The sequence below is a fragment of the Phocoena sinus genome, chromosome 2 (assembly GCF_008692025.1).
Source record: "Phocoena sinus isolate mPhoSin1 chromosome 2, mPhoSin1.pri, whole genome shotgun sequence".
Lineage (NCBI taxonomy): Eukaryota > Metazoa > Chordata > Mammalia > Artiodactyla > Phocoenidae > Phocoena > Phocoena sinus.
In genome coordinates this window covers 93,764,283-93,787,581 of record NC_045764.1, presented here as the reverse complement: position 1 = coordinate 93,787,581, position 23,299 = coordinate 93,764,283, and the positions used below count along the sequence as shown (strand labels likewise).

Here is a 23,299-nt window from a genome sequence, read left to right as displayed (position 1 = left end):
CCAGGTGGCCTGACAGCTTGCGACTCCCCAAGAGGGTGGGGGGCACCTTTGCAGGAGGCTCTTCTGCTCCAGCCCTGAGGGTGGAGACAAGGAAGGGCCACATCTGGTGAGGAGTGGAGCAGAAGGGTGACATCATTTTCCAGTGGTTGTGGCATCAGGGCCGGCAGATGGGGAAGAGAATCCTCTTCAAGCCCAGAGGCAGGGCCATTCCACTGGGCTCTAGAAGGGACCTCATGCTCAGGTCAATTCTCATGGACTTTTTCCCCAGCCCACTTCATTTGGGGGGCAGTCTACTCCGCTGCCCCCCCCCATTTCTTTTATTTATTTTTGGCTGCGTTGGGTCTTCGTTGCTGCGCGCGGGCTTTCTCTAGTTGCGGTGCGCGGGCTTCTCATTGCAGTGGCTTCTCTTGTTGCAGAGCACAGGCTGTAGGTGCTCAGGCTTCAGTAGTTGTCACTCGCGGGATCTAGAGCACAGGCTCAGTAGTTGTGGTGCATGGGCTTAGCTGCTCCGCGGCATGTGGGATCTTCCCGGACCAGGGATCAAACCCGTGTCTCCTGCATTGGCAGGTGGATTCTTAACCACTGCGCCACCTGGGAAGCCCTGCCCATCCCCACCCGCCTTTCTTAGCTGTAGAACAGAGGCCAGGCTTAGGCAGGAAATCTTGAGACAGGGTTCTTTAGTAGGAGTAAGAAAGAGAAAAATAAATAAACCTCATAAAGTCAGGAGAGAAAATGGTGCTGACCTTGTCAGGACAGCCTGAGCTGGGGCACATGCTGGGAAGTACCCCCCAGGCCTAGGAAAAGGGGTGGCTGGGCCCTGGGTGGGAGAGTGCACAAAAGGCCATCCTTCTCCCCTCACCCCCAGCCCCAGTTGTCTCAGTGGCCTGAGGGCCACACAGCTGAGGCAGCTTTTCCACATCAGCCTCCCATCCCCCAAAGGCAGGAGGCAGGGAAGGCACCTTAGCCTGGGATCCTGGGAGCAGCTGTCCCCAGGGAGCTGGAAGGAAGTGCTGGACTCTGTATCAGGGAGCTGACAATGAGGCCAACTCAGGGCAAGCCCGAGATGGGGCCTAGAAGCCAGGGTGAGCTGCCCGCCTTATGGCAGGAGAGTTTGGAGTTTGGACCTGCTTGAACTACAGGTGATGGAGTAGAGGTTCCAGGTGGCCAGGCCTAACCCTCCAGGTGAGGAAACTGAGTCTATAGCGGCACACTAGGAAATGCAGACTGAGGCCAGGGCCCCATTTCATGCCTCCAAGTTCGTATTCTTTTGCCCTCAACAAAAATGTGACAGACGCTTGTTCAGAGGGGAAACGGAAGCAGGAGGGGCAGGATGTTGGACGGAGAGGACCTCAGACCCCAGACGGGCCCCAGCTGGCCTGCTTCCTGCCTCCTCCTTAGCCTGGCTGTTGAGAAAGGGGCTCCAGTGTCCAAGGGAGCTCCAGCTTCCCGCAGCATCACGGTGCTGGGGCCCTTTCCTCGAGGGGGAATGGTCTCACGTCCCAGAGAAGGGTGAATGTCCTTGCAGAACGTCCCAAGGGCATGGGGGCATCAGAGGAGGGTCTCCTGGGCGTCTGTCTTCTCTGTGAGTGCATCCTGCTCACACAGCTCCCTGGAGACCCTGCAGGGCCTCTCAGGCTTGTCCTCCTCCGCAGAGGGCAAGCAGGCTCTGAGGTAGGTCCTCACCGACTCCTTCACTTCCACCTCCAGGCCCTTCATCTTGGCCTTGTACTGTGCCAGTGCCTCCTGCTGGAACTGTGGGGACAGCAAGGACCACCCCCTGGCTCAGCATGGGCCACCCGCCCACTCTTCCTCGCCTGAACAGTGGAACCAGGAGATGCCTGGTTTGTTCAGACCTCCCAGGAGATCAGGGTGGGAGGTGGGGGTAGTGGAGCCCATCAGGGGGTCTTTCAGGAGAGGGAATACCAACCAAGCAAAGAGATCTGCAGAGCTGCCTCATGATCCCCTGGGAATCAGAGCCCTGACCCACTGGAGAGGGGCAAGTCCCCCACGACCACCCACCTCTTGACTCGCAGCTCCCCAGAGCTGGGTCCCTTTACACCCTGGAGCCAGGCCAGCTCTGCTGTGGGCCAGGGTAGTGGTCGTCCCCCCCCCCCCAACCCCGTCACCTGCTTTTCCATCTCCCGGATCTGTTCCAGGCAGGCTGCCTGCTTCTCTTCCAGCTTCTCCTGGTGCCTCTCCAGGTTCTCTGTCATCTGGGCAGGAGTGAGAGACAGAGAATCAGGACAGCATAGGCAGGCAGTCTGGGGTGAAATCAGCTACAATCCCAGTCAACGAGCTGGGAGCCTTTGGACAAATTCCTTAACCTTTGAAAAGTTGGGTTTTTGTTTTGTTTTGTTTTTTAATTTGTAAAATGAGGATAATAGTACCTGTCTTGCTGGATTGTGAAGGATTATATGAGACAGTTCATGTGAAGCACCCGGCTTAGTGCCTGCACAAGGTCAGGACTCAGGAGCTGGTAGCTCTGTTACTGTTGTTAGTAATCCCCAGGGAGCTTTAGGGCCATTCTCCACAGGGCTTTCCTTCTTCTTCTGACTCCCTGGAAGCCTAACTCTGGAAGCTCCCTTGCTCCCTCTTACCCACCCACCCCAATCCCACCTCCCCTTGGCCAGCTGGCCCATATCATTTCCATCGAGGGCAGCTGGCCAAAGACAGGCTCCTTTAGGCTGGTATCCCAACCTCTGCACAAAGGTCAGAACCCTGGATGGCCTAGGGGAAGCCCCTCCCCTCTACTGCCTCTCCCCCCATCCCTAGCTGGTGGGCCACTCTAAACAGTGCATCTCCTAAGGGCAAAGTAAAGGCCTTGGGGCCACTCCTTCCCTCAGAGAGAGAGAGTGTGTTTGGGAAGGGCACAGCTCTTACACACCTGCTTGAGGACCTGCACCACCTCCTGGATGTGGGAGTTGTTAATCTCTCTCTTCAACCTGTTGGGGTGATCAGAGTTTCAGAGAGGGCAGGAGGCCCCCGGGAAGAGCTGGATGAGACAAATTCTCCACAGGGTGTAGGCAACATGAGAACTCCATCGCAGAACCCTCTGTGGCTGGCATGCATCTATGTCTGGTCTGGGAACCAGCCAGAGAGGTAAGCATGGGGACCCAAGGAGGATCTAAGGAGATATTGGGAGCCCTGGGGGCCCTTTGAGGGAAGGGCTTCCTCACTAAAACACACTGTTCTTCAAGGCATGCATGGGAAAGTGTAGGTGGGAATCAGCTCTCCCAAGGTTTCACCTTCCTCTTTACACACTTGATTTTCCCTTAAATTCTCCTCTTTCCTCAAATAGTGGTGGCATCTGTGTTTTGCCTAAGGAGGACATTCTCTGATCAGAGGTGACAGAAGTAGAATTAACTTTCCAGCACAAGGAGACAGGCACATCTCTGGGAAGCAAGTCAGGACCCACTTGTAGGAAGGCCCCTTCCCACCCAGTGTGGTTCTTGCTCAGCACTGGGCCTGGAGTTTGAGTCCTGTGCCTCCCCTCCAGGGCTTACCTCTCCTGAGCCATCTTGTCTGTGGTGACCTTCATCATGGCCTGGATCCGATCCAGCCTCTTGGCCTCCAGCTTTTTCTTCACCTCTTTGGTGTCACTGCAGAGAAACAGGCATCAGGAAGATGCTTCCTGCGACTTGGGCCCTCTTGGGAGGTAAGAGTCAGGCATAGAAGGGAGGCAGTCTTACGTCTCCAAAGTCTCCTTGAGGGTCTTCAGCTCTGCAGCCTGTTTCTCTCTGGCCAGCTCCATCATCTTGGTCATTTGCTGAGGGAGAGGAAGGACCGGCTAAGCTAAGACCGAGGAGATGTCCTTGGCTGTGCAGAGGGTGTGGGGTCGGTCGGGCCCTCGCTCCCTCCCCTCCCCGACGCTGGCACCTCGGCCACTTGCTGCGCCCTGCACCTCAGGACACACTCGCACTGCTCCTCGCCCTGCTGCAGCAGCTCCAGCTCCAGCCTGTCCCTCAGCTCTCGCAGACGCGCGCCCGCGCCCTCGGGGCCTTCGGCCGGCGCCGACCCGGCGGGGTCCTCGGCCGGCGGGGTCCTGCGGAGGCCATGTGGGGACAAGCCGTGAGCCCCAGGCCGCCCGCGCCCGAGCCGCGGGGGGCAGGATGCCTCCGCTGCCCTTACCTCTTTATGCAGGAACCTTTCCCCGGGCCGAGCTTGCGGCCCCGGCCCTCGCCGCCGCCCCCAGCGCCCGGCGGCCGGAGCTCGGCCCGCTGCGCCGTGCGCCTCTGCAGCAGCTCCTCCCAGCGTCGCGCGCCGCGCCGCTCCAGCTCCCGCAGCTCCTTCTCGTGCCGCCGCTGCAGCTTCACGACGCTCTTCAGCTCCCGCAGCTCCTCCAGGCTAGCGGTCCGTGGCTCTGCTGGGGCAGGCGTGAGGCGCGCGCCCCCCGGGAACCGCCCCCACCCCCGAGTCCCGGACCCTCCCCGGGCTCGACCCCAGCGTGACTCGGTCTCAGCAGGCCTTACCCGCAGCTTCTCTCGTGGCCTCCTCCCTGGCCTTGGCCCCGGCTGCTGCAAAAGCCAAAGGAGAGGCTCTCCGATGCCCTCGGCTCGGCCGCTCCCGCGCTTCCCGGGGGTGGCGGTGTGGGCCCCCTGCTGCGCACTGCCCAGCCCGAGGCTTCACATGCAGCCGTTCCCTCCCCAGGTGAAAGTTTTCGGGGTGGTTTTTGGTTTTGTTTTTATAGAGAACTGCCACCTGTCTGGGATGTGCCTACCGGTGCAGCGGAGAGATCGAGACCCTTCCGGTAGGTGCGGGGACCCTGCAGTGCGTACCTGCTGACCCGTTGCTCGTTAAAGCTGATGCCCCATTGACCTGGCGGGCAACTGGACTCCCGAGAGGGAAGGGATTCTGTGTAGGGAGAGCGTGTTAGGAAGGTGTCTCTTTCCCTGAGCCCTGGACTCCGCCCCCTCCCTCATCTTCCCAAGGAGAGGGTGCAGCTCATGGGGGCCCCTGGCAGTGGACCTGACAACACAGACCTCAGGCAGGCCTCCCATGGCTTCCTTGAGCTTCACAGACTTATCATGAGCACTGAAGAACTTGATGGGATTAGTGAGGGCCACCGTGAGATCTGGGTGCACAGGGACATGATGGACCTGATAAGGAGATGTACCTGGGAGCCTCCCCCATCCTCACCTACACCAGAATACCCTGTCCTGCCCCCCTCTGGAGGCTGGCTTGCGGAGAGAGGAGGGGGGATGGACACCCTGGGGCTTCCAACATTCCAGGGGCCTCCCACCTGCCCAGGTGTCAGGTACATAGTCCTTCATCTCCAGGAAGACAAAGAGTGCAGGCATGGTGAGTGGCATGTTGCTCTCGCTGTGCAGGCACAGATGGTGGTATCCTGTGGGACATGACCGGGTGGCCAGTGAGCCAGAGGCCGCTGCTGCCCAGCACTGCTCACCAGCAGCCCAGTACTCGACACTGCTGGCTCTAGTCTGGTTCTACCTCACGTGGTTACTGTTAGGATTAAGCGAGAAAGTGTTATAAGCCCGTAAAGCATTTTAAGTGCCCAAGAAGTGTCAGCTACTTGGGAAACTGCCCCAGTAGTTTCAGAGAATTAGAGACATTGTGTTGGGTGGGCAGAGTCCCCACCTCTGTCAGTTTCCTGGAGAGGTACTATTCCTGCCCCACTTTTCCAGGCTGATAAAATGACAAGGCCACCTCCCTGAAGCTGCCCCACACTCTGGACGGGATCCTGATGCTGGTCTTGGTCTCAGACCCACTGGGAACAGCAAAGAAGAACCCCTATCCTTACCAGAATTCAGGGCGTTGACGGGGATGATGCGGTGTCCAAGAAACTTGTTGCCGTCCTCCATCACAGCCACCCTGAGGGAGGCCAGCTCAGGCATCAAGATCTGGGGAGAGTTCAGGACAGGACAAGCTGGAGAGGGTAGAGAGTGGCCAAGCTGCCCCCCTTCCCTGATTCCAGAAATCTAGGGTCAGTGTGAGAACATGGCGGGCTTTACTGGATTTGGTGAGGACAGAGGGCCCACTCTAAGCCACACACATAGACATCCTAACAGCTCATGTCACGGCTGGTCCACACAGGGCAGAGAGCTGGATATGCAGCCCAGGGCTCCAGGGGGCCTGGTGCAGACAGCCCTTGGAAGCTTTGTCAACAAGTATCCAATGGGAGCAAAAGGCCCCCGTGATTCCTTGGGTCCCTGCACCCTGGCCAGGGAGTTCACATTTCTGCCTCTAATCGTAACATGGACAAGCACGCACATACGCACATGTACACACACATACAAAACTTGCCCACGAAGTAAATTTCTGTAAACTTGGTTTTTGGGCTCTTGAAACTCAGGAGGGCACAGATGAGGGGTGGGGAGAGGAGGAGGATCGAGGAAATCCCTTTATGTATTTTCTCTTCTACAAGTAGAGACCAAGAACTAGGGACAGATCCCAGCCCCTGCCCTGATCTAGCCACCCCACCTTTTCAAAGACAAAGGGCTCCTCCTTCCAGACAGGATTGATGGAATTGGTACTGGGTGACAGCTTGGTGCGATAGCGCCTCTTGGGGTCCCCAGGAAGGCCAAACAGCTCCACTTCCACATAGGTGCGCACACTGCGTTCTGACAGGAACTGCCCAGAGATCACCTGGAGGTTGGGGCCCATGGGAGACCAGCATCAGCTCCCCCACCCAGCCCATTCCCCAGAACTTAGGGCCTCCAGCCCCCCTAGCTGAAACATCCATTCTTGGGTACTGTGAAGCGCCCCATTCAATTCTGGCCACAGAGTAGAGGCTGTGTGGCTTAAGGGTTACAGCTAAGCTCTGGCACCCAGGGTGCTTCCAGCATTTAGGGAAGAGGTGTGGGCCTCCCCACCTCCCTCCCCAGCGAGGAAGGAACAGGGCCCTCCCCCCGGGGCCTGGGGCTCCAGCTGCCCCACTCTTTCCCCCTCCCCCACCCCAGCCTCAGCCCTTCCCCTTGGTTTCCATGGGGACCAAGAGGCAGCCTCCAGTGCTGAGGAGGAGGCAGTTTCCAAGGCAACTTGCTACTTCACGAACTGGCTGGGGCTGAAGTTTTCGGGATATCAGGGGAGGGGGTTGGGAATGGAGGAGTGGGGCTCCTGTGTCTTTCTCCTCAAGACCCCAGCCCTCCCGGCCACTTGTCCACCTCAGGGCCTTGCCGTAATGGAAAGGGTGGTGGCTACCACCACGTCGATGCGGTCCACCGAGAAGGGGTTGAACTGCTTGTCCAACCGGCGCATGAACTCATGCTTGAGGAGGTAGCCACTCTGCCCGTTGAACTCAAAGAGCGCCATGTTCTGCTGCATAGGTAGGTCTGGGGGGGACAAGGGCACTCAGGAAGGGCGGCCCGGCTCTGGGTCTGCACGTAGCCTCTCTTTCCACATTTCCCAGCCTTTCCCGTCTCGCAAATGGGGAGGTTGGGTGGACCGTGAGGATGAGGGTTTCTCATGTCCCAGCCTGGTTCCTTAGGGTCTCATCTCTCAGGAAGGGCCCGCAACCTGGAGTCAGCAGGAGCAAAGCCACAACCGGACCTCAAGCTCACAGTGGGAGTTGAGGCCAGTGGAGCAGGTGTTCCCACAGACCCACTCAGGCCGAGCAGCCAGAACCCATGCCAGCACCCTGGCATCGTCACAGACATACTCGTATACGTGCAGTCACATAGGCGTGAGCTGATGCACTAAACACTCACACACATGCACATGCGCCCAGAGCCTAAATGAACATCAGCCCCCCCGCCCCCAGGTCTGTTGCAAAGACCCCCCCTCCCCAGGGAAGGGGTAAAGGTGGGAGGGGCAGGGGAAGGTTCTTAAGGGCCTGAGCATGCCCTCACCCATCGTCTGGAAGTTGAGGGCAACCATCTGGCAACCAGCATTCCAGAACATCTGGGGCATGTAGTTGGAGGAGTCCATGCGGGTGCCCTTGGGGTAGATGCGGCTCATCTGGCGCTTGTTGTAGCTGTCGCAGGGTATAGGAGCCAGCAAAGCCACCTGCACCGGGAAGACCCACAGACCCCCTGCGAGCCCCGTCCCAGGCCTCCCCCTTCCCTCCACCCCACCAGGGACCCTGGCTAGTGAGGTCTCAAGGATACTCCACAAACTGCACTGAGAACTTGGAGAGCAGGTCGTAAGCCTTGAGCTCCGTGAAGGAGGAAATGACATAACTTCGATTCTTCTCTGTGTAGGGGAGAAAGAGGAAGGAGAGTCCACGTCAGCCTGTCCCCTCCCACAGACTTGCCCTCCCCTGTGGCACGGCTCCCTCCAGCACAGAGGTGCCTCCAACCTAGCGTTTCCACCGAGGGCTGAGGGTTGAGGGGCCACCGCCGGGGTGGGGAATATGCAGATCTGTGTGGATAGCAGTGTGTGCTGGAGGTAAAGGGTACGCACAGTGGATACATACGCACAGGGATGGGGTGTGCGTGCCAGAGTCCTAAAAAGTGGGGTACATGCCCTGGGTGGACGCGGAGGGTGTAGGAAACATGCAGCGATGAGCCCGGGGGGTCAGGAACACGCTGTGATGCACAGGAAACAGGGTGCAGGGGTGAGAGGCACACAGCAAGGGTGGTGCACAGGAGGGGGTGCAGGCTGGGGCTTCAGGGATGACGAGCCAGTGCTGCAGAGTGCATGCAGAAAAAGGTGTTCGTGTTGGGGCTGTGCACAGAGGGTGAGAGGAACTCATTGTGCGCATGTCCGGAGAAGATAAAGGTAAACAGCGTGGATGCGCTCAGAAAGGGAAGGGAACAAGGGGCAGATGTGCGCTGGCTGGTTTCTTTGCCTTCCTCCCCCTCCCAGGAGTTCTCATGCCCAGGCAGCCACAGAAGGAAGCTGGAGGAGCCCCAGGCCGCCCGGCCGAGGTGGCCCTTGGTAAATGACCTGCCTGTCACCGACACACTCCAGAGCGTTCTGCTTGCTGCCAAGTTCTCAGTACAGTGATGGGACACTGGGAGCCACTGCCACTTAAACATGCCTTTGCCTGGCTCCTCTGCTGGGTATTTATAAACAGGGCCCCCAGCCCAGGGAGAGGGAGGACCCGCCTCGCTCACACCCCCACCCATCAGGCTGCTCTGGCCGTCCGGACACGCTTCCTAAGGGCCTTCTGCCGAATATAGCCTAACTTCTAGCTTACCACCACTGCATGCTAACTCACGGGCAGAGGACTCGAAGGAGATGAACTTGGTGGGTTGGACGTAATTGACTAAGCTGGACATCTCCTTGTAAGCCGTCACCTCCAGGCCCGCTGTGCCCTAGGGAGAAGGGGGGAGGATGGGGAAGAGGCCAGCTCAGAGCCCAGGGGCCCGGTCCCACGCCCCCGCCTGGAGGGCTCTGCAGTGGAGCTGGCAGAAGGGCCTCGGGGCTCCCCACACACCTCATCTGACTGCATCTTCTTCATCCCTTCTTCATCCAGGCTTCCCGACTCCTCCTCTTCCTCTTCCACCTCCTCCTCCTCCAGCTCAGCCCCTTCCTCACCAGCCCACACTGCCACATACAGCTCTGTCAGCACTGGGGGCGGGGGAGACCCCAGCACCAGGCTGGCTCTCCCCTCCAGGCCCAGCCCCTCTCTCCCATTCCAGATGCTCCTCCTCGGCCACCCCCACTCCTCCCAGGCCGCCTCACCTGTGTCCTCACCCACAGGGACATTGGGTGGGCCGCTCCCCTCAGCCTCCCCACCCGGCTCCTGGCTGGGGGCTGGGGGACCAGAAAACTGGTTCTTCTTGTTTTTGATGAGGATCTTGCCTCGGAGATCCTCAGGGCTGGGCAGGGGGATGCCTGGTTTCAGCTGTGGGAGAGGAGACAGGGTCCTCAGCACTATCTCCTCACCTTCAGGGAGTTGCCCAAGCTCCTGCATGGCAAGCTACGCTCCACCTGCCCCCGGCCTAACTCTCCAGGCTCTCCTCTCATCACTCCCACCTCGTGCGCTAAACCCCTGCCTGACCCAACTTATCCCAGCTCCTCAGTGATCTTTTCTCAACGACTCAGCCTGCCTAGAACACCCTTCCCCACTCTCACCAAGATAAATCCATTCTTTCCCTCAGGTTTCAGCTTAGCCATCACCTCCTCCAGGAAGCCTTCCCTGATCCTCAAGACCAGATCTGGAGCCCCAGGTGCTCTCATAGCAGCCACTGGTTGTAATGGCCTGGTTACTTGTCTGCCTCCTGACTAGAGGGTAAGTGACCTGAAGGCTGGGACTGCCCCTCTGCTACTGACGTACCCCCCAAGCCCAGCACAGTGCCTGACACGTGGTAGATGGTAGGACCCCAGCCCCACGTCCTCCCAAATAAACCCCAGCATCCTCTGGGGGCATCTGCCTCCTTAAACTGGCACCCTGCCCTGGCTCCCCCAGCCCTCAGACCCAGATGCCCCACAGTGAAGTCCACTCACTGGGAACTTTTCCAGTGGCTCTGTGAGCAGCATATCCCCAAATATCGTTCGGCAGTACTCGGCCATCTTAGCCTGTTGGCGGGGTCTGCAGGGAGCAGAAGTGGGTGTGGTTCAGCAGCTCCACTCCACCCTCTTGTCCATCTTTTTGTGTCCCCTGATGACCCAGATCAGCGGCTCAAGATGTTGGGGAGGCAGGGACACAGGCAGGAGAGCCTGGGGTCCCAAGGAGATTGTGTTGAGACCCGGGAGAGAGCCAGAAGGCATGGCTAGAGGCTGGAGACAGTTATGGGGAGGGCAGCTGCAGGCGGGAGATGGTGACAGGGTAGAGAATGAGGCTGGATGGCCTGGATACGCACGAGTCCACGTGGTTTTCAAACGACAGGATGACCGGATAAGGGGAGGTCTTAAAGGCACTTTCTGCAATAGCTTCAATTGCTTCCTGGAGGAGAAGGGGACCCCATGGGGAGGTCAGTGCTGTGCCTCCAGGCTTCGCCTCCCTCAATGGCATCCTTCCCCACTCCCCAGTTTCAACACACACATAGAATTGGAGGGCCACTCTTGGCCCTGTGTCTCTTCTGGTCCTCTCTGGTACCCACACTGGTCCAAGGCCTCCCAGCCATCCCTCCTTTCTGGCCTCACTCCCCCCAACCCCAAAAAGCTCATGGCCCAGGGCCCTCCCCTAGTGCCACTGCCACCAGCCTCCACATGACAAGTCTCACCTTGAAACAGATGTCTGTGGTCATGGTGAAGCCGTGGGTGATAATGGGCTCCTCGTCAGGGGGCTTCCCCTTCCAGCAGTCCAGCTCCACGCAGCGGCAGCCCGCCAGCAGCACCTGGCGGTACATCTCGGCAGAGGAAAGGCCTGAGAACTGGCCGGCTGAGCCAGAGGAGGGGCGAGGGGCGGGGGCTTCACTCAAGGGCAGTCCAGCTCTGCCCCGCCCCGCTCCATCGTGGGCAGCCCGTGGGCAACCCCCGCAGGGGATTCAGGGAGCAGGAACAGCCCCCGTAAAAGGAGAGGTTGGCAGTGAGGTCGCCAGGGCCCACCTGTCAGGTAGGTGTTGTGGGAGGAGTTGATGAAGTAATGGTTGAGCGGCTGCGTCATGTCGTGGTGCAGCAGCAGCTTGTCCTGGGCCAGCACGCTGTTTTCTGGCCCACAGAGTAACCATACCATGCCCTCGGGGGACAGCTGGCCTGGGGGACAGGGGTGGTTGTCAGGGCAGCAGCCCAGCTGCCGGGACCGGAGAGGACCGTGGAGGGTCAGAAGCTCCCTTAGGCCTCACCCCTCTGCACGTTGATGCCTCTGGGCTCGTACTTGTCGATGAGGCCCTGCACCTGGTCAGGCCGCGCGAGCGGGAACAGCAGCGAGTTGAGCCTGGAGTCGCGCTGTTTCTGGTTGATGAATTTGGCCAGGTGCTCCTTAGTCATGTAGGGTTTGGCCTTGGCGTGGCTGCAGGCCAAAGAGAGGAGCACAGGTCTCCTCTATATCCCCTGGGCTGGGGGCGGGGGTGTGTGTGGTGGGAGCTGGGACAACCCCCTTCTCCAGCCACGCTACCTAATTGTCAGCATGGCAGGTGGGAATTTTAGCCACCACCCCTTCCCCAAGACCAGCCCAGCCCAAGAAGCTCACTAGGAAGTGAAGATCTCATCTATTTCTGGCCGAGGACAAAGGCTCATGAGGAAACTCTTGTAGACGGATTCTGGGAAGTCCTCGGGATTGATGGCATCATTCTGGGGGGATAGAGAGTCACCTGATGACTCCTGCCCCCACCTTCCAGCACTAAGAACCACAGACTAGGCCCAGCCCTGCGCGAGGCGGCTTGGGGAGAGGGAGGGCTCAGGGCAGACAGAAGAGCATCAAGGGCACCCTGAGCCCCCACTTTTCAAGGCCCTGGTTGCTGAGCAGAGAGCATCTTAACTGGTTTGCTTTGCCCCTGGATTGATACTGGCTAATCTCTTGGCTGGGACAGGATTCAAACTAAGAATGACCAGAACTGGGAAGAAAAGAGCTCAGAAGCAAGCTACTGTATGCTGTTTGCCAGAGCTGTGGGCTCTTTTTCTTTTTAAATGGAGGATAAATTTTCAAAAAGAAGCAATTTGCATACAAACAATGCACCTAACAACGGAACCCCAAGATGCAGGAAGCAAAACTGACAAAACTGAAGGGAGAAATAGACAATTCAACAACAATAGTTGGAGACACAAAAAGCACAAGGAATGATAACAAAAAATAGACAGATTGGACTTCATCCAAATTAAAAATGTTGGTGTTCCAAAGGATACTGTCAATAAAGTAAAAAGAATGGGAGGAAATATTTGCAAATCAGATATCCAGTAGTAGACAACTTCACACTAAAAGAAAACCCAACTGAAAGATGGGCAATGAACTTGAATAGATATCTCTCCAAAGGAGATAAGCAAATGACCAATAAGCACAGGAAGAGATGCTCAGCATCATTAGTCCTTAGGGAAATGCAAATCAAACCCACAATGAGGGGAATTCCCTGGCGGTCCAGTGGTTAGGACTCTGAACTTCCACTGCAGGGGGCACGGGTTTGATCCCTTGTCGGGGGACTAAGATCCCGCAAGGCGGGTGGCGTGGCCAAAATAAATAAATAAATAACATAAAACCACAATGAGATACCACATCACACTCACAGGATGACTAAAGTAAAAAGAAGAAAAAAAAGACAGACAATAACAGGTGTTGATGAAGATGTGGAGAAATTGGAACCCTCATACAATGCTGGTGGGATTGTAAAATGGTATAGTAATTTTGGAAAACAGTGTGGAATTTCCTCAAAATGTTAAGTATACAGTTACAATATGACAGAAGAATTCCACCCCTAGCTATGTCCTCAAGTGACTTGAAAACATACGTCCGGACAGAATCGTTCATAGCAGCATTATTCATAATAGCCCCAAAGTGGAAACAACCCAAATGTCCATCAACTGTTGAACAGTTAAACAAAATGTGGTATATCCACACAATGGAATAGTATTCCACAATAAAAAAGGAACGAACTACTGATACATGATACAACATGGATGAAGCTTGAAAACACTGTGCTAAATGAATGAAGGCTGACATCATATTGTATGATTCCATTTACAAGAAATGTCCGGAATAGACAAATCCATAGAAACAGAAACAGAAAGTAGATTTGGTGGCATTCAGGGTTTCTGTGCCTTTGCATTCCATTCCAGAAAAACCCATCAAATGTTTTCCAGGGTCATTCTGGAAAGCCAACATCAGTCTTAGATTGGAGCAGAGGCTCTGAGCAGGATAGCTAGACCGAATCTTGGACCCATCAGCTGCAAGCAAAGATGGCTCAACGGCTCCTACCGGGATGCAGGAGAGCTGATAAATAAGGAGGACTTAGCCAAGGTGGGAACTCGGGAGGCAGGAGAAAAGGAGGGTGGATGTGACAGCCCAAGTGGTGCCCTCAGCAGGAGCCCATTCCCACCCTCTCCCCAACCCCAAGCTTGCATCCCCTGTGACTCATTGCACCGAGGGGTCACCAGCTCCGTAGAGTTGAGTGTGGGGGAAGTATTCCTTCTGAGATTCATGTGGACAAGTGATCTATGAGGCCTTAGTTTTATTTATTTATAACATTCCAAATTCTTACCAGGAGAAAAGACTCCATGAAATCCACAAAGGCACTGGCCAAGGGAGGACAGGGGCCTGAGATCTACCCCCGCCAGGCAGGAACCCTGGCTCAGGGCTGCATCTGCCCGGAGGGCTCCTTTTTGTAAGTCACATAAGGCATCTCATGGGGTGACCCAGCATACGACTTGTAATTAAAAATTAAGTAAAAAGAAAGGAAAAATGTTTTCCTATTGGAGCTGAAGGGGTATAGACCAACCTGCTCTGAACCCGGGCACCTCAACCCCCTGCCCCGGTTCTGTCACTGTGCCTTGTATCAGGAACCGGTGGCTCTAGAGTGAACTGACTTTTCGGGCTGTTGGCTGGGACTGAACTGTCATTCCTGCCCTCCCCATCCCCACCAGGCCTGCCCAGGGTGCCCTCCAGTCCAAGGCAACTCAGATGAGAAGGAGAATGCTGGGCGTGGGCTGGAGAGGGGGGAACCACTCACCTTGCCTTTTGGGAGGTGGCAGGCGCTAAGGGCAGCTTCCACCCGCTTGCGGTCAGCAGGAAACATCTGGAAAAAACTGAAGCAGAGAAAAGCACCAGGCCAAGAGAGGGGTCAGGCCTGGAGAGGGAAGGCCTTGGGGAGCTCAGAGGACATGTGGGGCGGGAGGAGGGGAGACTCACTTCTTCACAGGAATCTTTCCTTCAGGGTTGAGCTGCATCTTGAGTTTCACCAGGCTGGTGGGCAGAAGGCAGCCCGTCAAGGCCCGGGCTGACACACTTAGCCCCACGCGCTCAGGCCAGGCAGGCAGGCACTTACCTCTTGTCCAGGAAGGTGCTGCGGGAGGCGTTGGCCATCAGCGGGTGCTTGGCCAGAGCCAGGACATCTTCAGCCCAGTCCTGCAGGACCCCAGGGCACAGCAGTCAGGCCCCCAACCACAAAGGTGCCGCCCCACGCCATGGCCCAGGCCCGTCTCTCAGGCTGTCCCAGGTGCCCAGCCCCAGGCCAGGCGCCCCCAGTGCACCTTGCCCACATTCTCTTTGTAGGAGACGAAGTTATGGAAGGTGAGGTCCACCATGTCGGGGCCAGACACCACGGTGAGCGTCTTCAGCAGGAAGTTGTTGTCAGGAAAGTCCATGTTGAAGACATCCCGGAGCTTCTGGCTCTGCAGCAGGTCGTGACACGGTTAGGATCAGAGGTGTGTGCCCCCGTCCCTGCCCACTGTGGCTCTCCCTGTCTTTCCCTCTCAGCCACTTGAAATCTGGCCCACGGGGGTGGCATCCCATCCATGCCCATCTTAGGAGCCACGGGAGGGAGAGGCCCACAGGAAGAGATTAACCAAGACTTTGGGGCCTGGGAGTTCTGTGTATTTTGTTTGCCATTTTTCATTTGAAGACAGATTCTTAGTCCCCAGTCTCAGGGAATCCTGCTTTCCACCAATCCCTTCCTCCAATTTTCCTACCAGCATTAGGCAAATACAGGCAAAGCAGTCGGGGTGGAGGGGGAGAGGATGCAAGCAACACCTCCCAGACAGCCTGGGGTGCTCTAGGGGCAGTAGCTGGCCACGCAACATCTCCATCCACTGTGCCCTGATACCAAAGCGCCTGCAAGCCAGGGAGCAGTCACGCCTCTTGCTCAGCTCAGGGAGAGACCCTCTGCTCAGCCCACGGACCCTTCCCTGGCTCCAGAGATCAGGCTCCCTGCCCCCACAGGGACTCCTGCCCCAGCCCCGTGGAGCTGGCGGCCGTGCTGAGCCTGGGCTGCTACTGGGCCCACTTACCTTGGGCATCTTGGCAAACTTCCCAAAGCGGGTGTCCCGGATGCTGGTGATATCCAGAAACTCCATCTCCTGGTAGGAGCAAAGACAGGATGCAGACAGAGACCTCAGGTCAAGAATGAAGGGCAGCGAGGAGGGAGCTTCACACCCCTTCACATCTTGGCCAGCTGCCTTCTCTAGATGCCAAGACTGTGGGGCTTCCCAGACCCCAGCCTTCCCTCCTCAGTGATCGGGCTCTCCTTCCTCATGGTGACCCTCCTCCCTTCCTCTCTGGCCACTCCTCCCCTGGCCGCTCGAGTTACTTGAGAGCTGTGACCTCCAGCCTCCCCTCCACCATCCTGGACTCTCCCCAGGTTCCCCCTCCCTTCCTTCCGCCCAGGTGCCGAGGACCTTCTCTGACCTCTCTGAGCCCTCAAGTTTACCCAGAACCACAGGCAGGGAATCAGCCTTCAGCTGTAGCTCTAATTCCTTTCTCTCTCTCTCTCTCTCCAAGGGATGCTAAAGCTGAAGCATCTGGGCCCAAGGCAGCCATGGTTGGAGTGACCGCATCCTCCCTCCCAAAGCAAAGAGCCCCTGCCCACAGGAGATCCCCCCAGAGCCACCCTTCCCGGTCATTCTATACTCCTGGCATCCACACCTCCACCCCTGTGTCATCGAGAGGCTGCTTGGACTCAATGGAACAGCGGGAGCTCAGGGCCACGGTAGGTAGGGGCTGCCTCACCTTACTCTGATATGTCCAGTACAAGTAGTAGCCCTTGGGATCCACACGGAGGATAACTGGGGAGGCTATTGTTGTTTCCTGCAGAGAGAAGGAGTCAGCTCCCTGCTCTGAGACTTCAGGCCGAGCTTTCGTGGCCCGGGCCAGGGGTTTCAGAGCTCACCATCTGCCTAGGAGGTGGCCATCCCAGGGATCTGCAGGCATTTCTCTTTGTTCTCCAGAGCTAAGGGCTGGGTGTAAGCCTTAAAAGCTCTGAACCAGGGGTGGGGAGGGGTAGAGGATTGGAGATGACATTTCTGGAAGAGCAGAGGGTTTCCCCTCTAAATCCCAAATAGAAGATCTCCCTCTAGACCCCAAGCAGGGTCTTGGCCCCCACCTCGCCCTATTTTCAAGGCCCACAGCTCAGCCAAAGAGGTAGAATGTCCCTCACCAAGACTCCATGCTACCCCCAGGAGAGCTGAACATGGTGAGAGCTGAGAGCCCAACTCCCCCAGAGCTGCCTAAGCTTCCTGCCTGCCCAGCCCTTCCATCCATGAACCCCACCGCCCCACCCCCCCAGCTGTCCCAAGTGCCTTCCCACCTCCCAGCCTCAGCACCCAGCCCCTCTTGCCTAAAATACCATCAAAGACTAGCTTCTGCAAAGCCTTTCCTGAAGCATGCTGCAACAACAGGGCGGGGGCTGGTTCTCAGACCTGGAAGCCCCTCCAGGAAATCCCCAAGGGGCTCACGGACTCCCGGGAAACAAGGCCGTACTAGACCATGAGCTGCATGCGCCATGTTTGCCGAAGGAGCAGGTGAATGAAAAATGAACTCGCTTCTGCGTTCCTGCTCCACTCAGAGCACACAGCCTACCTTTCATTTTCATGGTCTTCGTACGCACAAATAACGAGATACTAAAATCGAAGTTTCCCACAAGGCATGATAGTTGGCTGCACACCAGACCAGACCAAATGCAGAATTCACAAAGGAAATGGCCCAGAAAAAGGTTCTCAGATCAGGGGCAGTTAGGATATGCGGGGAAAGAGAATACTGTGTGAGGAACCTAATTTTGGAGAAAGCTGTGTTGTGAGCTCCCTTCCCTTCCTTCCCGAAGGGTGGGTTGGGGTACCTGACCCCTCACCTTAAGCTCGCACTTGGAGAGCTGTCGTCACCCCTGCAGTTGCAGTGCATGACAAAATGGGGTCTGACTCCTGCCCAGGAAACTGAGCGGGTGAGAGAGATGCTGGTGTGCTAGGTGAGCCCGAACCCCCGGAGTCTGTGGGGCAATGAACCCGTGAGTATTTTCTGGGTCCAGAGTGGGCCTGTGGGAGAAAGGGGCAAAGCCGAAGGTGCAGGAAGCTGAGGGTGGTAACTGGATTCTCCAGGGCTAAAGAAGTAATTTGAAGTGAGATCCTGAAACAGAGATGGCAGGAGGACCCTAAATAAGGGATCCCCAGCTCAGGGGGAGGGTCTCCTAAGAATCCTCAAAAATGCTCCTGAGAGAAAGAAGAAGACTTACACTTCCGCCAGGCCCACTTTGTGATAGCAGCTGCTCAGTTAAGAACTTTGGTACCTCCTTCCCTCCTTCCTCACTGTACCCCACCCCTAGTGGGCATAGAGGAAGATCAGGGAATCCTCCCACAGGCCTTTCTGCAGGGCCTGCAGCCCACCTGAAACCATTCTTGGAGGTGGGGCAGAAGATGTCATTCTAAATTAAGACTGGAGTTTTGAGTTATAACTAGTTTCTGAAGTAAGACTGGGCTTTATGAGGAAAAGTGTCCTAGGCTAGTCTATTCCCCAGGAGAAAATGGAACATCTCGTGACAGCCTCAGTTTCCTTCCATGGGTCTTAGGGGAGCTTCTCCCACAGAATACATTGGAAACGAGCTGTGGGACACAACAGTAAGCTGGGATTTGATTACATCCTGTGCATTGTACTTAGCCAGTACCCAGGTCATCTGCCTACGGGGCCAAAGGCAGTCTGAGAGCAGAGCCTCGTCTGGCAGGTGCGTGTGCCCTGTGACGGGGAAGTTCCTGCTCGTGGGAGGCAGGATCCAGGACCCTGCAGTGCCCTGCCTTGGGGAGGGCAGCGGGCCTGCCAGGTACACGGATGCTGGCTTGCAGAGAAGGCCACATAGCACGTCCCCATCCCTGATGACCCTCTGCCCGGTCAGGTTACACGCACTTCCCAGAGGAAGGGAGAGAGGCCGCTTCACTTTTCATTCTGAGCCACTTCCCTCATTCCACGGGCTCCTGGGACATGGCTCCACCATGCCGCAGTGACCACACCACTCGTGGGGAAGCAGAAAGTCTCTCACCACAGGCCCGCTCCCCATAGCCATGGCAACTAGATTACTCAGCCTAGCCCAGCCCCAAAGGCCTGAGAGCCTTAACTCACAGACTCAGAGCCCCCTCATCCCACCTGTAAGGAGGAGGAACCAGACCTAAGGGCCCTTCCTCCCCCCCGCAGCCAGTCCAGAGACTTCAGTTTCCCTTCCTGGGAGCAGCCAGTGCTGACTCTCACGCTGGGCCAGCCCAGCAGTCTTACCTCCCTGAAGGAGGGGCCCCAAGTTGTTCCTCTCACCCGCCCAGGAGAATCCCTGGCCTATGGCAACACACACATCTTCAGGCTCCGGGAGGACCGGAGGCTGGGAAGCAGGCCCAGTTTGGGAAGCAGCAGACACAGTGGAGACAGAGGTGCAGGGCAAAGTGTGGTTTCCCCTTCCCTGCAGACGGGCCGGCGTCAGGGAGCCAGGCCGAGAGCAGCTGGCGGAAGCAGAAGTCTATCCGTTCCCTCCCAGGCCCCTGGGAGGAGAGCCTCCAGTTCTCCCTTGGGGTCCAGGAGCCTTTCGTGGCCACCTCACAGCAGCAGGGGGAGAGCAGGGCATCCCAGGGACAGGGCCGGGGCCAGGTGGGGAGGGGTGAGGATTCCAGTCCAGGCGTCCATCTGGGGCTGGAATGGGCTGTCTGTGCTGGGAGTAGGGGCCTGGCTCACCTCTGCTGCTGGCCCTGCCTCAGCTCTGGGACACCTTTCCTCCCACTGCCCAGACCGGGAGCAACACACCCTTCTCTTCTTGGGGGCTTTGGGGAAAGACAGACCCAGACCCAGAGAAATTTCCTCCTATGACCACCCAGGCAGCCATCGTCTTCCCACATCCAAACACAGAGCCTTAGCCCCAGCAGCCCAGGGACACAGACGGGGGGCACACACCCTCCCACCCAGGTTTGTTTATCTGGGTAGTTGTGTCAGCTGCCTGGCCAAGCAACACAGGCGCCTGAGTCCTGGCAGACATAAACCAAGCCAGCCCCCCTCCCACCCCGGCAAAGCCCCAAGCAGGGCGGCCGCCACCCCTGCAGCCCTCCGCCCAGCCCCACTCACATCATCCCATCTGATGAAGCGCTCCCCTTGGCTCAGATAGGCCTTCACCCCGGGGGGTTGCAGGACAGGGTTAAGCAGAGACATAGTGCCAAGCGTCCGTCTTAGGAGAGGCTGGGCAGGCACAGGGCGCAGAAGGAGGGGAGGAAGGAGGGCGGGCGGGGGTGGGGGGAGACTAGCTGGGCTCACATGGCACCCGCCCCAGCTAGTCCGGAAGTCTGGGCGCTCTTACAGCCCGCGGGGGGCAGTAGCTGGGTGCAGAGCTGAATGCTTCAGCCAGAGGCCCATCTGCCTTTTGAATCAACCTCATCCCGCCCGCCCGCAGTGGGGGGCTGTGGTCACTGCTCCTGCCCAGGGAGGCCAGGCTCCCCTCCGCAAAGCCCCCCGCCCTCACCCGGTGCCTCAGCACTTCCTGCTCAGGGCTTCCTTCTCTGTGCTGCTCAAGAAGCAGGTCCCGAGGCCTGGCCGCCCAGAGCAGGGGCCTCTCCGTTCCAGGGGTCATCCCTGGTCAGATGTGGGAAGGGGCCAGCTGGGGATACTGCTGCCCAGGTGGACACTGAGGGGGGTGAGCAAGGAGCTCACGAGGGGAAGGGACCCCCACAGAGGTGGGGTCCAGAGCACAGGGGTCACTCTCAGAGGCCGAGGAGCCTGGGACCACCCTGGAGGTGGGAGTTGAGGGAGAAGCAGGGTCCAGCTGGGACTAAGTGTTTTGAATAAGCAAAGTTTGCTGAACATCCAGCCCCTCCTTCTCGGTGCTTCCTCCCCATGAAAATGAGGTGCAAGTGAGGCAATCGCGCCCCTCACCCGCGCCACACGTGACTCCCTCCTCTTGGCCTTCCGGACCTGGACGAGGCCTGAAACCTCACTGACCAGCCGCCACTCCACACACCGCTGCTTCAAGCACCCCTCAGCCACCAGCCTCCACCTTGCTGTCCTGCCAGGCTCTCTCCTCTGCCCTGTGCTGGGGCCTGTGGGAGAGAATGCTTGGGGCAGGAGGGCTGCTCGCAGGGGCCTCAGCTTGCAGTGCTGCTCAGGGCTTATGGCACTAACTCTGCTCCGGCCCAGGGCCCGGCCCGGGAGCTCAGTCACAGCCCAGTCCAGCCCAGCCCACTTCCTCTTGCCTAATCTGCTCTCATCACCCTTCTTAACCCAGCTGGGGGAGCCGGGAGCTCTGCCCCGGATTTCCTTCCCCTCTCAGGGCCCAGCTTTCTGTTCCAGGTCCCACCGTGGACATTTGTGCCACCCCCTGACAACAACGGGACCCTCACCCAGGCCCTAGAACTGCCTCTGATGGCCAGTCCGGCCCAAGGCAGGAGGATGGGGGCCTCTAGGGGTTGGAGCTGAGGGGGTTCCTAGCACAAAAATAAGCCCTGGAAAAATGATTCTAAGACCACTGGGGTGGATCCTGGAGCAAGGCCTGACTGAACCTGTGGAAACAGCTTGGGAATCCTCCATGCTGCCATGCCCTGTGCCCTCAGGACTCAGCCGCCCTCCCCTCCCTCTAAGCCCTGCTGTCTCTCATCTCTCCTCCCTCATCCCTCCAGCCTTGGACCCCTCTGGGGGCCCCTCTGGTGTCTCCTGCTCTTCCGATTCCCTTCCTGGGATCAGGTTCCCTCTCTGTCTGTTTGAATGCATTTTGCAAGGAAAATCCCTGTCCCTTCCCAAAGCCCCTGCACCTGTCACCTGCAGCCGGCCCTGCTCCTGTACCCAATTCCTCCCTCTGGTCCACCCTGCAGCCTTCTCTCTACTTTGGGCCTGGAAAGACAATCCCCTCTCTCTCCCTCGGCATGGGGATGGGGTAGGTGGAGGCTCTCTCATTTCACAGGATTGGGGGCGCCACAAGGAAGGCAAGGATTTCAGGGCTCTTTACTCTTTTACCCTTTCTATCTCCGGCTTTGAAGTTCGAGGCTCTGAATCCACAGAATAAAGCCTCACCCATCTTTACCCAGTGATGACACTGCCTGGACCCTGTTCTTGAGACCCCCAACTGTAGCTTCGTCTGTCCTCGCCTGCCCACATCCTGCAAAGCAGCCCTCAGAATGCAAGAAATCCAAGCAGCAAAGGGAGCTGGGAAAACCTTCATCCAACAGGGATCTTCTTCCTTTAAAATTACATTTAGGTTTTTTAAAATGTGAATTGACAAAAATATTGTGTAAATAATGGTAGACTGGATACAGAGAAAATCAGAGAGGTCACATGAATGCACAGTTTGGGAGACTGGCTCCTGGGCTGAGCTGAGAAGAGGGCGCCTCAGACAGTCTGCCAATCTCATCCCCCCCAAGGCAGAAGGTGAAGGGCGAGGATGCCCCCTGCTGGGCGCACTGGAGAGCACGTGCCTCCTGGGGAAAGGCTGGGAACCCCGAAGGCAGACCCTTAGGGAAGTTGCTGCTGGGTCTGGATCAGTCGTGAAGATGGGTATGCTGGAGAGTTTGGCATGTCCGAGCTTTGGCGAAGTCACTTGCCCACTTGGCAGCTTTGTGTGGGGACCTCTTGCTTTTTGGTTTCTCAACCTGTTCATCAGAGAAGTTTAGCAGTGGAAGTTGAACTCAGATCTTTGGGTGGCCCAGTTACCAGACAAACAAGACAGTCAAATTAGGTGGGTTTCTTACCTGATGCCATGACCTACCTGATGAAGCAGTGGGGTTCAGAAGCCCGGAGGCCTGTTGAGTGTCTTGGGCCAGTGGCTAGTTTACTTCTGGAATGAAGATTGGCTCAGATGTTGCATCCTCAAAGATCTGTTTCCTAGTTGGGCACAGGGAGCCAGGCTGGGCTCACTACTCTATGAACCTAGCCACTTACTAGCTGGTTTATCTTGTAACGGTCCCGTGCCTCAACTTTCTTACCTGTAAGATGGGGATAATTGTGCCTCACAGGACTCTATAAGAATTAAATAATATAATGGATGTAAAGTACTTAATACCCAGCCTGCACATGAGCTCAATATTATTATTATTACTTGTTAGCAGACGCTGACAGGAGAAAAGCAGTTTCTTATTACTTCCTCCTCAGTGTATATTGCTATTCTTTCCACAACTGTCTTCACTGACTTGCTCTTTGGGTTTTCTGTGGGTTTTTTTCCAGCAGTTTGTGTGGATCAGGGCCTGGACCCACCTTCCCAGGGCAGGCTGAATTAGGGGTGCTCCTGAAGCAGGCTGTCCCCCAAGCAGCCTGAACTCGTGAAGTCACATCACGGGCAAACGCCAACCTCCCACCACCTCCACACCATCACAGCTGGTGAGGCAGGCGTGACAGTGAAGACCAGGAGGTGTCCATCAGTCCGGCTGTATGTTCAGCTGTAGCTCCAGATCCAGCCACCCTCTGCGTGCTGAGAGCTGAGTGTGAATGCAGGCAAGGACAAGACTGGGTAGCAGGTGCTGAGGCTCTAATCCCTTAGGGGAAAAGGACAGGCGATCAAGAGTTCTCTGCAGAAACCCAGGAGGAAGATGTTGCCTGCCCTCCCATGCCAACCCCTCCTAGAATCATAGAAGGAACCATCCTGGACTTAGAAGT

General features: G+C 57.3%; 1 protein-coding gene across 19 annotated transcripts; it reads right to left on the bottom strand.

The window, feature by feature from the left end:
- Positions 1-660: 660 nt before the first annotated feature.
- Positions 661-22,441, bottom strand: PLCB2 (phospholipase C beta 2). 19 transcript variants are annotated; one of them, XM_032623092.1, is made up of 33 exons: positions 22,416-22,441; positions 20,594-20,757; positions 16,439-16,516; positions 15,721-15,789; positions 14,965-15,105; positions 14,760-14,839; positions 14,624-14,677; positions 14,445-14,520; positions 11,978-12,078; positions 11,631-11,797; positions 11,395-11,541; positions 11,070-11,227; positions 10,707-10,789; positions 10,351-10,435; positions 9,586-9,748; positions 9,338-9,447; positions 9,098-9,215; positions 8,064-8,148; positions 7,806-7,930; positions 7,135-7,289; positions 6,439-6,603; positions 5,759-5,858; positions 5,240-5,344; positions 4,980-5,071; positions 4,776-4,851; positions 4,470-4,514; positions 4,129-4,363; positions 3,877-4,042; positions 3,690-3,766; positions 3,504-3,599; positions 2,885-2,942; positions 2,127-2,213; positions 1,549-1,752 (listed from the first exon to the last, which is right to left on the bottom strand). In XM_032623092.1, the coding sequence occupies exons 4-33, from the start codon at positions 15,784-15,786 to the stop codon at positions 1,549-1,551; spliced, it is 3,420 nt and encodes a 1,139-aa protein (XP_032478983.1). In that variant the 5' UTR covers positions 15,787-15,789; positions 16,439-16,516; positions 20,594-20,757; positions 22,416-22,441. The 19 variants fall into 19 exon arrangements, 14 of the variants coding, with proteins under 14 accessions (XP_032478977.1, XP_032478978.1, XP_032478982.1 ...); XM_032623086.1 differs by lacking the exons at positions 20,594-20,757; positions 22,416-22,441 and adding an exon at positions 19,793-20,138 and having other exon boundaries at positions 661-1,752; XM_032623087.1 differs by lacking the exons at positions 20,594-20,757; positions 22,416-22,441 and adding an exon at positions 19,793-20,138 and having other exon boundaries at positions 1,381-1,752; positions 4,129-4,360.
- Between the last annotated feature and the right edge of the window lie 858 nt (positions 22,442-23,299).